The 13,601-nt window shown below is 40.1% G+C and overlaps 1 protein-coding gene across 3 annotated transcripts in view; it reads left to right on the top strand.

The window, feature by feature from the left end:
- MORC1 (MORC family CW-type zinc finger 1) overlaps nucleotides 1–13,601 on the top strand; it is a 350,777-nt gene that overhangs the window by 311,770 nt on the left and 25,406 nt on the right. For all 3 annotated transcript variants that reach the window (XM_027104268.1, XM_027104263.1, XM_027104274.1), the window contains one exon: nucleotides 12,061–12,130. In XM_027104268.1, the coding sequence (XP_026960069.1) occupies nucleotides 12,061–12,130 (70 nt within the window). The remainder of the gene's footprint in view (nucleotides 1–12,060; nucleotides 12,131–13,601) is intronic.

Raw genomic sequence — 13,601 nt, 5'->3', positions numbered from 1 at the left:
TTTATGGCTGTTAGTATTTGCCTTATGTATTGAGGTGCTCCTGTGTTGGGTGGGTGCATAAATATTTACAATTGTTATATCTTCTTCTTGGATTGATCCCTTGATCATTATGTAGTGTCCTTCTTTGTCTCTTGTAATAGTCTTTATTTTAAAGTCCATTTTGTCGGATATGAGAATTGCTACTCCAGCTTTCTTTTGATTTTCATTTGCATGGAATATCTTTTTCCATCCCCTCACTTTCAGTCTGTATGTGTCCCGAGGTCTGAAGTGGGTTTCTTGTAGACAACCTATATACAGGTCTTCTTTTTGTATCCATTCAGCCAGTCTGTGTCTTTTGGTGGGAACATTTAATCCATTTACATTTAAGGTAATTATCGATATGTATGTTCCTATTCCCATTTTCTTAATTGTTTTGGACTTGTTATTGTAGGTCTTTTCCTTCTCTTGTATTTTTTGCCTAGAGAAGTTCCTTTACCATTTGTTGTAAAGCTGGTTTGGTGGTGCTGAACTCTCTCAGCTTTTGCTTGTCTGTAAAGGTTTTAATTTCTCCATCAAATCTGAATGAGATCCTTGCTGGGTAGAGTAATCTTGGTTGTAGGTTTTTCTCCTTCATCACTTTAAATATGTCATGCCACTCCCATCTGGCTTGCAGAGTTTCTGCTGAAAGATTAGCTTTTAGCCTTATGGGGATTCCTTTGTGTGTTATTTGTTGTTTTTCCCTTGCTGCTTTTAATATGTTTTGTTTGTATTTAATTTTTGATAGTTTGATTAATATGTGTCTTTGCGTGTTTCTCCTTGGATTTATCCTGTATGGGACTCTCTGTGCTTCCTGGACTTGATTAACTATTTCCTTTCCCATATTAGGGAAGTTTTCAACTATAATCTCTTCAAATATTTTCTCAGTCTCTTTCTTTTTCTCTTCTTCTTCTGGGACCCCTGTAATTTGAATGTTGGTGCATTTACTGTTGTCCCAGAGGTCTCTGAGACTGTCCTCAGTTCTTTTCATTCTTTTTTCTGCTCTGCAGTAGTTATTTCCACTATATTATCTTCCAGGTCACTTATCCGTTCTTCTGCCTCAGTTATTCTGCTATTGATCCCATCTAGAGTATTTTTCATTGCATTTATTGTGTTGTTCCTCATTGCTTGTTTCCTCTTTAGTTCTTCTAGGTCCTTGTTAAATGTTTCTTGCATTTTGTCTATTCTATTTCCAAGATTTTGGATCATCTTTAATATCATTATTCTGAATTCTTTTTCAGGTAGACTGCCTATTTCCTATTCATTTGTTAGGTCTGGTGGGTTTTTACCTTGTTCCTTCATCTGCTGTGTGTTTTTCTGTCTTCTCATTTTGCTTATCTTACTGTGTTTGGGGTCTCCTTTTAGCAGGCTGCAGGTTCGTAGTTCCCGTTGTTTTTGGTGTCTGCCCCCAGTGACTAAAGTTGTTTCAGTGGGTTGTGTAGGCTTCTTGGTGTAGGGGACTAGTGCCTGTGTTCTGGTGAATGAGGCTGGATCTCGTCTTTCTGGTGGGCAGGTCCACGTCTGGTGGTGTGTTTTGGGGTGTCTGTGGCCTTATTATGATTTTAGGCAGCCTCTCTGCTAATGTATGGGGCTGTGTTCCTGTCTTGCTAGTTGTTTGGCATAGGGTGTCCAGCACTGTAGCTTGCTGGTCGTTGAGTGAAGCTGGGTCTTGGTGTTGAGATGGAGATCTCTGGGAGATTTCTCCGTTTCATATTACGTGGAGCTGGGAGGTATCTTGTGGACCAGTGTCCTGAACTTGGCTCTCTCACCTCAGTGGCACAGCCCTGACGCCTGGCTGGAGCACCAAGAGCCTGTACTGTTAGTGTTGGAGGGTCACCTGCCAAGGCGGGGTATGGCTGTGTGTCACCGTGAGGACACTGGCAGCAGAATTTCTGGGAAGTACTCCTTGGCGTGAGCCTTCCCAGGGTCTCTCCAGTTGCTTCTGATCACATAGTTTGTGGGTGTCACTTCTGTGGCATTTTTTCCTTTTCGATATTACTTTGTGCTTGGCCTTTCAGCCAGGGTGGGCCATTTGTTTTCAAAGTCCATGCAGTGAGAGTGCTCTTGGTAAGAGCTTGCTTGCATATGTCGTTTGTGGCTGTGGCAGTTTCCAGCTGGGATTCAGTTAAAACTCCAGACATTTTTTTAGAGATTAAAAAACTGTCATGAGAATAATGAGGAGTTTTTTTTTAAAGGACCTCTTAATCCTCTTCATAATGCCCTAGATAGCTGCTTGATTGGACCTTGGGGCCATTATGTGTGGAGCCATCAGTCTGCGCTGCAGCAAACTTCTTTCATTATTTTACACCATCTTGTTAGCACAGCTACCATTCCGTCCCCCATTTCAGGACAACTAGTGTGATCCCGATTTATTATCTCAGCTCCTGCAAAATTGTATTTTTCTGAAATTCTACTCTGTGTGTGCATGCATGTGTGTTTTAGTGGAGTTAGCCTTTCCTTTTTCACTGTGGCTGCGATGAAATTCAGCTGCTATTCTTCACGTGTATCATCTCATCTAATCCTTTTAATAACCTGAGGGGTACATTCTCTTTTCATCCCCATTTTACAGAGGAAGAAAATAAACTCGCTCAGGATCACAGTCAGGAACTGGTCACCTTAAACCCTAGCTGTTCAACCTCAGCTCCCACTTTCTTAACCACTCCTCATTATGACTTCTCCCTTTATTGCCCATCTGCATGGGCTGACCCCCATATCAGTTCAGCCCATTGCATACAGGTGGGTTGGAGTGCACAAATACACTTTTCTTAGGGGTGAGGATTTGGATATTTTGGCTTAGACAGGTTTCCAAAGTTTCATAGATGGGCATTCTCCAGCCAAGAGTCTTGAATTCGTTTAAAAAAAAATCAAGCCGTCATCCACTCCTTGCCCAGATCAAGCTAACTTCCCGTTAGCCCATTTCTGACCTTATTCACTCCAAATCTGACCTACACAGTAATGTTCTTTTGTGCTCAATATCTGACTCTTTTCTTTCCAGTCAACCTAGAATCACATAGGCACCATCAGGATCATCATCTCAGGGATGATTCCTGGGAAGGAGCGTCTTCTCCTTGCCCAAGATTATGAGTCTAATAATATGGCTGCGGTCATAACCATAGCACCAACCCCTCCCATGAGCTGGTGTCTCCTGACCCTTGGCATCCAGAAAATCCTATTATTTCCCATCTTCCAGCTCAAAACACATGCCCTGCCCTCTCTTTTAATGAATACTGGATGTTCTGAACTGTTTCTGTCTCAAGCATTTACAAACCCATGTGTAAAGTTCAAATATGTCCCAGTTAACCCCAGATGGGGAGGAAGTAGAAATTCTTTTCTGCACCCCTTACAGATGTCAGGGGAATCAACATCTAAGTGAAGCTTGCTACAGCTCTATTTTACTGGAGCAATGCCCTGTGGTACTGTTGTAATTAAGGGTTTTTCTAAGTTCAATTAAAAACTCCTTGTGCACTGCTATGTGATAAATTGGCACTTCAACTTTACTCCAGGCAAAAATTTGACATATGAGCTCCGTAGGACCCCAGTGCCCCTCAGAGTAATGCAATCTGATCAGCTGTCACTGTACCATGCTTAATAGAAGCAATAAAAATAAAAATGAAGCAATGGGACTAGATTCCCAAGCATCTTGTCAAAGAGGTAAGCAGTCTCAAGTTATGTCACCAGTTGAGATGTAAGAAATGACTATACAGAATAGACATCCTAGAGGATCTATTCTGAAAGGTGACTGGGAAAATTAGGTTGCCAAACCACAGCAGATGGTCAGGCAAGCAGATGATCAATTGGGAGAATGCTTCAAAATGCAGGAACACCAGGGGAATAAAATTACCAATGCCAACAGTAAGTTAGAGAAATTGAGCAGGAAAAATATTCTGAGATGTTAAGTCAGACTGATGGAAGTACTAACTTTTTCTTACACATGGGCATGCTTTTATTCATCTTGGTGGAGCATGTACTCCAAGCTGACATTATGCAGATGTTCTGACTCTCATATGAAGGAACATTTACCTTTTTCCTATGCTAGTATTTGTTGTTTTTCCATATTTTATAATAACCTTCTTTCAGTTTCTGCTCTGAATATCAGTTGCTAAGGCAGTGAAAGAACATCTATGGGTGTGGTTATTTTAAGTCAGGTTGGAGCTGCCTGTTTAATAACTAGGAACCATACTACCTTTTTGGTTGGACTGGCTTTGCCCCTTTTGTCCTCTGTGGTCATTTAGGTCTTTTTGCCTCTCACCTGGCCTCAGGAGCAGACTGGCAGATGGATTCATTTCATTTTCCCAATCTGCAGACATTTAAAAAACTCAACGGCCAGATCACCACTGACAGATGTATTTTAAGAGTTTGGCAATGGAGTCTCTGGGGTTTACTCTGAAAGGTGTAACCTCCAGCATATAGTCCAGAGTGTGATACTTTCTGGGGCTGAAGAAAGATTGATGAATAAAGGAATGAATGGATGGAACCATCTTCCTGTTTGGGCGTGAGCTAATAATCCTTTACCAACTACATCTGGTTAGCTCTTTAGGGCATCTTTCAAAAGAAGGTGATGCCAGCTCAGGAAAGGCATCAACCCACTCTGAATCCCTGGGGTCATTGATGGGGCCTCTGTGGTATGTTACAAAAGCTGAGGAATGTCTGGAAGAGTTGATGAGTTTCCAATGTCTAGGTTTATGTTCTATGATAGCCAAAAAAAAAAAAAAAAAAACCAAAATTCCCAAAAAAAAAAACAAAAAAAAAAAAAAAAAAAAACCCAAACTCCCAAACAAACAAACAGACAAACAAAAAACAACAGTAAGTACCCTGTTTTGGCATCACTACTATATAACAATGAAAGTGAAAAGGTGACTCAGTAATCCAAAAGAGGTGAAGAAAGAAGAAAAGCAAATAACCTGCATAGTCAGTACCTAAATCAGCTGCATCCACCCTAAATAGGCAAATTTTTCTGACTCCTCTAACAGAAATTTTTTTTAAATGGGAAACTGCATTGATATTGCAATAACATGATTTCTGATGATTAAAGTTGCCTTAATTTCAAAAGCAAGACATTTATTAGTCAGTTTTCCTGGGTGATGATGTTACCATTGCCTCTATATGAACCTGTATAGTCCTGTGATTGTTGCTAACAGTATCAGAACTTTCACAGACAGAGCCACCCCCTTATGAGCTATAAACCAGAGCTGCCCCAAGGGCTTTGGAGGAAGAATTGTCTATACTCACCCTCCATAGCATCATCCATCAACTCACCAACAGACTTACAGACACAAAGACAGTATGTGATACCTCCCCTGACTTATGAAAGGAAAATCTCCTGGGCAATTTATAATGAATCTAAATACTCAAGTGCTAGTGTGTGAACTACCAGGAACCATGCACCAATTCAAGACACATTTACTGAACAGGACTATGTTAGAGATTTTGAAGGACACCAAAAAAAAAAAAAAAAAAAAACACCATGATCTCTTCTCTAAAGGAGCAGAAAAATTGGAAGACAATTCTACAAAACCATGAGTTAGCATTATTTTATGGAAAGCAGACAGGCTCTGAACTCTGACAGATTGACCCAGGTTCACATTCAGACCTGCATGCCACATGTCAGTTGTATCAACTTATGGTCTTCTGTTTTCTTTTCTGTAGAAGGGGAATAATAATATTACTGACTCTCAAGGTTATTATGAGAATTAATGGGATGATTTGTGACAGAATGAAAATAATTCCTTGTGTTACAAGAAACAGTTTTTTAAAGATTTTTTTTGATGTGAATCATTTTTTAAAAGTCTTTATTGAATTTGTTACCACATTGCTTCTGTTTTATGTTTTGTTTTTTTGGCCACGAGGCATGTGGGATCTTAGCTCCCTGACCAGGGATCGAGCCCACACCCCCTGCATTGGAAGGTGAAGTCTTAACCACTGGACCCGCCAGGGAAGTCCCCAGAAAAAAAGTTTTTAAAACACACCTTTGTAATTCCAAAGAAGGAAAATTCAGCTGTGGGTAGGCCAGGAGATGGGAGTAAAGAATGAAAATTGGGAGAGTGACATTGCTTTGTGGAAGAAAAGGTAGAGCTAGAGAGTGACCCTGTGTTTGTGGGAAGGGGTGGGAGGAAGGAGAAAGGATGTAATCACACAAGCAGAAAAACACTGGTGCTGCAGAATCGGAGAGTCTGGAGGGGAAGGTTTGTAGAGAGAGATGAGTAGGCTAACAATTGACGAAGTAAAGTAGACCTGCTTTATGGTAATTTTAAGCTGATTTTTGCCTTGTGTAACTATTTCCTCCATTTCTCAACACAATTTTCAGTAAAATCTGTATATTTATTAATGCTTTGTACAGTTGGATTTCTTTTTGGGAGGTGGACCCAAGTGTTGAATTCTGTTTTGAAGTGTCATGGCAAGAATCAAGGCTACTACAGGATCCCAGTCTTATCTGGATCCCGTAGATATGAGGGTTGGCTATTAAAAATAATTAAAACTCTTTGTAATTTACTGTTAATACTTTTTCAGAGAAAGGAAGAAATCAGCATGTGCTAGAGTAAATAAAATAGACATTTTGGAAAGAGTATGACTTATACTTGTCTTAAAAAGTGGGAAAGACATAAGAAAAGGAGGAAAGAATGTATTTCAGGTAGAGAGAACTATGTGGGCAAAGGTATGGAGGCAGAAGTCTACCTAGTGGTTACAGGGAATTCTGAATAGAACTTTTTGGTTATTATAGAGAATGTTTATTAATATTTCCAGATATCTTAGAATCACATTGAGAAGAGTTTTGAATACCAGAAAAGGGTTTGTACTTGAGGGAGAAAGTAGTCAGGACCTGTAGGCAAGTTTTGAGAAGGAACGTTTAATCATGGAGATTTTGTCTAAAGAATTAATTCTTTGTGTTATGAAAATGTTGTGATAATGAAGCAGTACTGGAAAGAGGAGAAACTGAAGACCAAAAAACCAAGTAGGTTGCTGCTGCCTGGAGATTGTAGTACAAGAAGACAAGGAAAAGTGAAACATCTTGAAGGAAAATAGCACAACTTGGAAAGGCATATGGTAGACTAAACAGTGACAGCAGTTTTGAGATGGCACAGTCTGGAATGAAAATGTTATTATAAATAGAAAGAGGACTTGACCAGAGGAATCTAAGTGGGCAAAGGTGAGACTGAGGATTTGAAGTTCAGCAAGATATTCAAGGGTAAGTGTCCTGAAGTCAGTTGGAAATAACTGGGGCACAGATGAGAAGTTAGGGTTGATGATGCTGGGAAGCCATTGTTTGTGTAAGGGTGATAATTTAACCCCCTGAAATTTTCTTTGAGGGAAAATTTTCTTTGAGGGAAAAATAATAATTACCCAGGAAGAGTTGGGACACAGAAGATTATCAAAATCAAGAGAGGAAAGAATTCCAAGGGACTTCTTCATGCTTCCCCATCTCAGTAAATAATACCATCACTCACAGTTGCTCAGGCCGACACCTGAATTTCTCTCCTTTCACACCCTGCACTAAAGCCATCAGCCAATCTTGCTGAATCAACCTTCAAACACATACTCTGTTCTACCCCCTCCACAGCTACCCACCTGGCCAATTCACTAACATTTCTTACCAGGATTATAGCAGTAGCCCTATAAATGATTCCACTGCTTTTGGCCTCCACAGTCTAAAAATCTGAGTATCCCATCCAAAATATAAGTCAGATTATGCTATTCTCCTACTTAGAACCCTCCACTGGCTTCTTTTTTTAAAATTTTATTGAAGTATAATTGAGTTACAATGTTGTATTAATTTCTTTGGTACAGCAAAGTGACTTAGTTATACATATATACATATATTCTTCGTTTTTTAATTTATTTATTTAATTTATTTATTTTTAGATGTGTTGGGTCTTCGTTGCTGTGTGCAGGCTTTCTCTAGTTGTGGCAAGCGGGGGCTACTCCTTTATGTGGTGCACGGGCTCTAGGCACGTGGGCTTCAGTAGTTGTGGCTCGCGGACTCAGTAGTTGTGGCTCGCGGGCTCTAGAGTGCAGGTTCAGTAGTTGTGGCACACGGGCTTGGTTGCTCCGTGGCATGTGGGACCTTCCCGAACCAGGGCTCAAAGCTGTGTCCCCTGCATTGGCAGGCAGATTCTTAACCACTGCACCACCAGGGAAGCCCCCCATGTATTCTTTTTCATATTCTTTTCCATTATGGTTTGTCACAGGGTATTGAATATAGTCCCCTGTGCTATACAATAGGCTCTTGTTGTTTAAGGAACCTCCATACTGTTCTCCATAGTGGCTGTGACAATTTACATTCCCACCAACAGTGTAAGAGGTGAACCCTCCAATGGCTTCTGCTCACACTTAGAATGAAATATAGTGCCCTCCAAGGCCCTACATGACCTGGCCTGACTTCCTTGCTGTCCTCACTGCCTATACTTCATTCCTTCTCTCACTCCGCTGTAGTCACCCTCACCTTCCTTGGCCTCCAGTACCCTAAGCTTATTTTTCCTTCACAGCCTCTTCCTTTGTTGTTCATAATGCCTGGACTCCACTACTTCCTACCCCCAGCAACATACGTGGATTTTCTTGACTTGCGTTTCAACTTTCTTTTATTCTGTGAGTGTATGGAGCATCAGTTACTGTCCTAGACATTGGGGATACAGCAGGAAAAAATTAGGCACTACTCCCTGTCTTCATGGTGCTTCCATTCTAGTGGGGAAATCAGACAATAGACAAGATAAATAAGGAAAATATGTTGCATGGTAGGCAATTGTAAGTGCTAAGGAGAGAAATAGAGCAGAGTTAAGGGGACAGGAAGTGTCAGTGTGGGTGTGGTGAGAGTGAGAGCAATTTTATATAGAGGGGACAAGCAAGGCCCAACTGAGGGGAGATGCTTGAGGAAAGACTAGAAAAAAGTTGAGGGGAATAAACAAATCAACAGCAACTCGAAGACCTGGAGAAAGGAGGGTGTAGATGATTACAGTGACCCCAGAGAGGCAGTTGGGTAACCCAGGTCATTCTCCTTCTCTTACCTGTGATATTTTTCTTCAGAGAACTTATATTATTACATATCCATCTTTTTATTTAATATCTTTCTCCCTCACTAGAAAATAAGCTCCATAGTCTTCATCATAACAGTGTCTGACTCAAACTGGGAACTCAGTTTTACTGAATAAATTAATGAACAAAAGGGAGGCGCCTAGAACATAATGTTAACCATGGAAGAGTGAAAACAGGAAGGGCCTTTGAACTTGGCAGGAGGGCAAGAACTGGTAGCCTTTATGGGTCCTTGATAAAATGTTTGGGGTCGGTGTGGAGGGGCAAAGAAGCAGAAGGAAAGAAGCCAGACAAAGTGTTATCAACCAGTTCTTAAGCTTCCTTAATGCGGGTTGAATGAGAAAAGTGTTACACAGTTGACTATGCTATGCTCTTTTTCCTCTCTCTAACTTATTTATGATTTATTTATCCTCTTAAATAGATACTTCACAAAATTGAGCATGTGGTATTATGCTGATCCTTTGCATGCCTTGGAGAATTGACAAATCCCACTCTACTCATTGTTAACATAATTTTAATTAAGGTATCTAAAACCCCTTGTTAAGACTTAACTGTAATCTCATTTACTGTGTGGGAAGTATTATCTATTCCATGACCGAAGTAAAGTCTTAGGAAAGCGATATCCTCAAACTGCAGAGTATGAGACACAGTTAAGCCTAAGTGGCTGGAGAGCATTTCTATACTGAAATGAAGTCATATATGTGAAAGAGCTTCACAAGTATCAAAATACACAAATAGTGTCATTGAAAAGACAACTGCATGTTTTCTTGTCTCAGCTTGAAAAAATCCAGACCTTCAAAGCCGCAAGTACATTGTAAAAAAAAGACGGCATCCTATGAACTCAGATATTTACACAGTGTCATTTAAAAGGAAATACTGTAGGCTGTGAATTGTTTATCCAAAATATTTTAAACATTACTATGCCAAAGAATAAAGGAAATAAAAGAAAGGAAAAGAAAAGAAGGAAATCTCTCCTGCAATAGAGACGGTAAAGCCTCGTGTAAGTAACACTTTTGGGGTGAGGGGACCATATCTGACCCTCATGGAAACAGCCCTCACACGGCAGAGCTCAAAGCAGAGAACCAAACAATAAAATGCAAAAATAATTTCAAGAGGCTGTGTTAATAATACCGCCACCAGGAGTTCCCTGCTGGGAGTGCTGTCATTTTTGTTAAGCTTGGATACTTTTATCTTGTCTGATTTCCATCATAAGGAGAAGTTACCAAAGAAAATGAACACATCCTGAGTAGGATCATCATAGATTATTACAAAGTGGTTATTACTAAAGGCGTTAAGTAGTTCTTCTCATGAGCTTATCTTGTGGTTGCTGTTAACTGTGGTAGGAAATAGTCTCTGCTGCCTATAAACTGGTCAAAAAATATTCCCTTCAAAGGGAAGACACAAAGTATGGAGCTTTTCCTTACATATCAACACATCAGGAGAAAACTTTAGATTTTATGTTACATCAGAAATAAATAAGATACCATTTTAAAGTCATTTTGCAAAATGAACTTTAAAAATATATGCATTTCTGTCTTGCAACTTGCGGACACAGGGAGGGGGAGGTAAGCTGGGACGAAGTGAGAGAGTAGCATTAACATGTATACACTACCAAATGTAAGATGGATAGCTAGTGGGAAGTAGCTGCATCGCACAGGGAGATCAGCTTGGTGCCTTGTGACCACCTAGTGGGGTGGGATAGGAAGGGTGGGAGGGAAACACAAGAGGGAGGGGATATGGGGAATATATGTATACATATAGCTGATTCACTTTGTTATACAGCAGAAACTAACACAACATTGTAAAGCAATTATACACCAATAAAGATGTTAAAAAATATATATATGCATTTTATTTACTTCCTGGGGCATGAATTTATTTACAGTATAAGAATAAAAGGGCTTCCCTGGTGGCGCAGTGGTTGAGAGTCCACCTGCCGATGCAGGGGACACGGGTTCGTGCCCCGGTCCGGGAGGATCCCACATGCCGCGGAGTGGCTGGGCCCGTGAGCCATGGCCATTGAGCCTGTGCGTCCGGAGCCTGTGCTGCGCAACGGGAGAGGCCACAACAGTGAGAGGCCCGCGTACCGCAAAAAAAAAAAAAAGAATAAAAATATTTTGAAATGGACCAAAGTAACTTAGAATCAGTTTTTTTTATTTCCCCCTACCTACAAGGCTTGCTTTCTCTTAATTTGGATAAAATAGAAAATGACGGTGATGGACGGCCTCTCAGTTCTTTCGTTGCTAGGTTACATGTGTGTCCATTTAACCTGCTTCCTGACAGAGCACAGTTTCCAGAATGCCGTGTAAAATATATGCCTTTGTTTCCTGGGAGGGGAGAAAAGGAAGGTTGATAGCCTCCCCATCCCACGTTTGTTTAGCAGTTTAGAGGGGGCATTGAAAGGCGAAGGATACACACAATGGGTAAGCTCCAGAAAACTGAGAGCTGTACACCTCACACCAGGTGATGGAATCAGGAGCCCAGTGTGTCTCAGCACGTGTTCAGGGGTCTTCAGATCAAGGAGCAGACAGAGCTTTTGCTTTACCCCCGTCTTCTTCAGATTCCTTTTTTTTTACTGCCTTTTCCCCACCTTCTCAGACACTTAAAAATACGTGAAAGGAGCTTCTGGATCTGTTTTCTTGGGTGGCATAAACAAACTCCATCTGTCTCTGTCTCTCTCTCTCTCTCTCTCTCTCTCTCTCTCTCTCTCTGTGTCTCTCTGATCTAAAGAAGCGCATTCCCAAAATGTAAGTTTTCTATGCAAATATTGGTAGAAATGTAAAAATCCCACTAAAGAAATGATAGACATAAACATGACAATTATAATGCAACCATCCTTGAGCTGCATTCCAGTATAATTTTTGACAACACGTATGTTTGTCTCCCTTCAGAACATGTTCCTAAACTGTCCTGGCAACCTTATGGTCTCTCTCTGATATGGGCATTGATGTTCAAGGTCAGTTCTGCACCTTACTATATGTCCTTTGTTTTTGTACAGCTTTAAATACGGAGCTTGTTTTTCAGGTTTTAGATAAAAGTGACCCTGATGTTTCACTGAGACAAGAAGAAAAGGAAGTTTCTCTTATGAATAAAGGTAAAAAAAGAATTCAGTTTACATCTGTTAGCTGTAACGTCTTGAGTCTTTTTCAGTATGACTTATGCGACATATCTTATGTAGGATATAGATCAAAAGTTTGGTAGCAGTTCGGATTTTAAAAAATTAAATCTGTTTTTCCAATAGTGGGAGGAGAGGTGGGTAGAGAGTGAGCTGCCAACCTCACACATTTTGGAGGGGCAGGGGGACACTTCCTGCCTGAGTGCACTTCCCCCAGTACTACTCACTGCCTGAAATTCCAACAGTGGACATCTGTCACCCCCTCATTGAATTCTACTTAGAAATTTGCTGACGACTGATATCAGGCCTATAATTTTCAGAAACTATTTTTGAATATTACGATGACATTCCTCTGTTTTCAGTCATTTTAGTTCTTTCCCTATTTTGCATGATTCCTCTGAGATCACTAAGAATAGTTCAACAAACGCATTTATTAGTTCCTTCATGTCCGTGGGATGTAATTTGTCTTAGGTGAGAGATTTGAGCTTCTTTTAAGCATAAAGTTGCCATCTGATAATATTCAATCTAAAGACAATTTCCCTGCATAGAGAAGCTGGAAACAAGCTAGACTCAGAAAATTTTATTTTCTTAGTGTCCATTCATTATTATTAGTAGAATTCTTTTATTATGTGTTATATTATTATTATACCATTGTCTCCTTTATTGTAAAATTATACCATTGGGCCTAAGCAGCAGGACCATTCTTTTCATTGTCATCTTCTTATTTTGAAATAAGTTTTAAAGCCTTTCTTAGTCTCCTAAACAGGTCTCAGTTCATTTTGACTCCATAATTTCCAGTTGTTTTTGTGTCGATCCATGCCATCATTTCGTGTTCACTCTTGGTTGTAAGCTCTCCCTTCTTTTATACTTCATTGCTTAGGTAACCTAATCAGTCATTCATTCACGTCTCTATATTTGAACCCATTAGTGAGGTCCCTAAGAAATCACACTTTTTCTCTTTCATCATAACTAGGATAGTTAGCTATTCCACAATCAAGATTTCTTTTGTAAGGGTCTCTTAATTTTAAAGCCAGTCTTTTATAGAAGTTTCAAACTATTAACATGCCTTCAAGTATGTGCCTGTTGGATTTCCAAATGGTAATGAAAAAATTGTTAATACAATTTTGATCCTAAAATTAATATTTAATTTCAAATACTCATCCTGGATTTGGAAGGAACGAATCGTGAAATATTTTCAGATGACTGTAGTTATGAATTAGTTGGCTAATGGGTTAAGAAATTTTACTTTGCATGCAGATCATGAGCAAAACCAACTGTGCCTGCAGTGCGCTTGGAAAACCTGTCTATTCTCTTTTATGTTTCCTTAGAGGAGTCAGGCAGGTCCTCAGCCATTTACTCACCATCCAAAACTTTCCTTGTCGCTGTCCTGTTCCCCTTGGCCTTCAGTGGCCCTAAACTTATTGGCAAGGGTTTACTTGGTGGGACAAGA

This window comes from Aethalodelphis obliquidens, unplaced genomic scaffold (genome assembly GCF_003676395.1).
Source record: "Aethalodelphis obliquidens isolate GAN/ISIS:26980383/991018 unplaced genomic scaffold, ASM367639v1 scaffold1, whole genome shotgun sequence".
NCBI lineage: Eukaryota > Metazoa > Chordata > Mammalia > Artiodactyla > Delphinidae > Aethalodelphis > Aethalodelphis obliquidens.
This window is presented reverse-complemented; position numbering and strand designations above follow the sequence as displayed.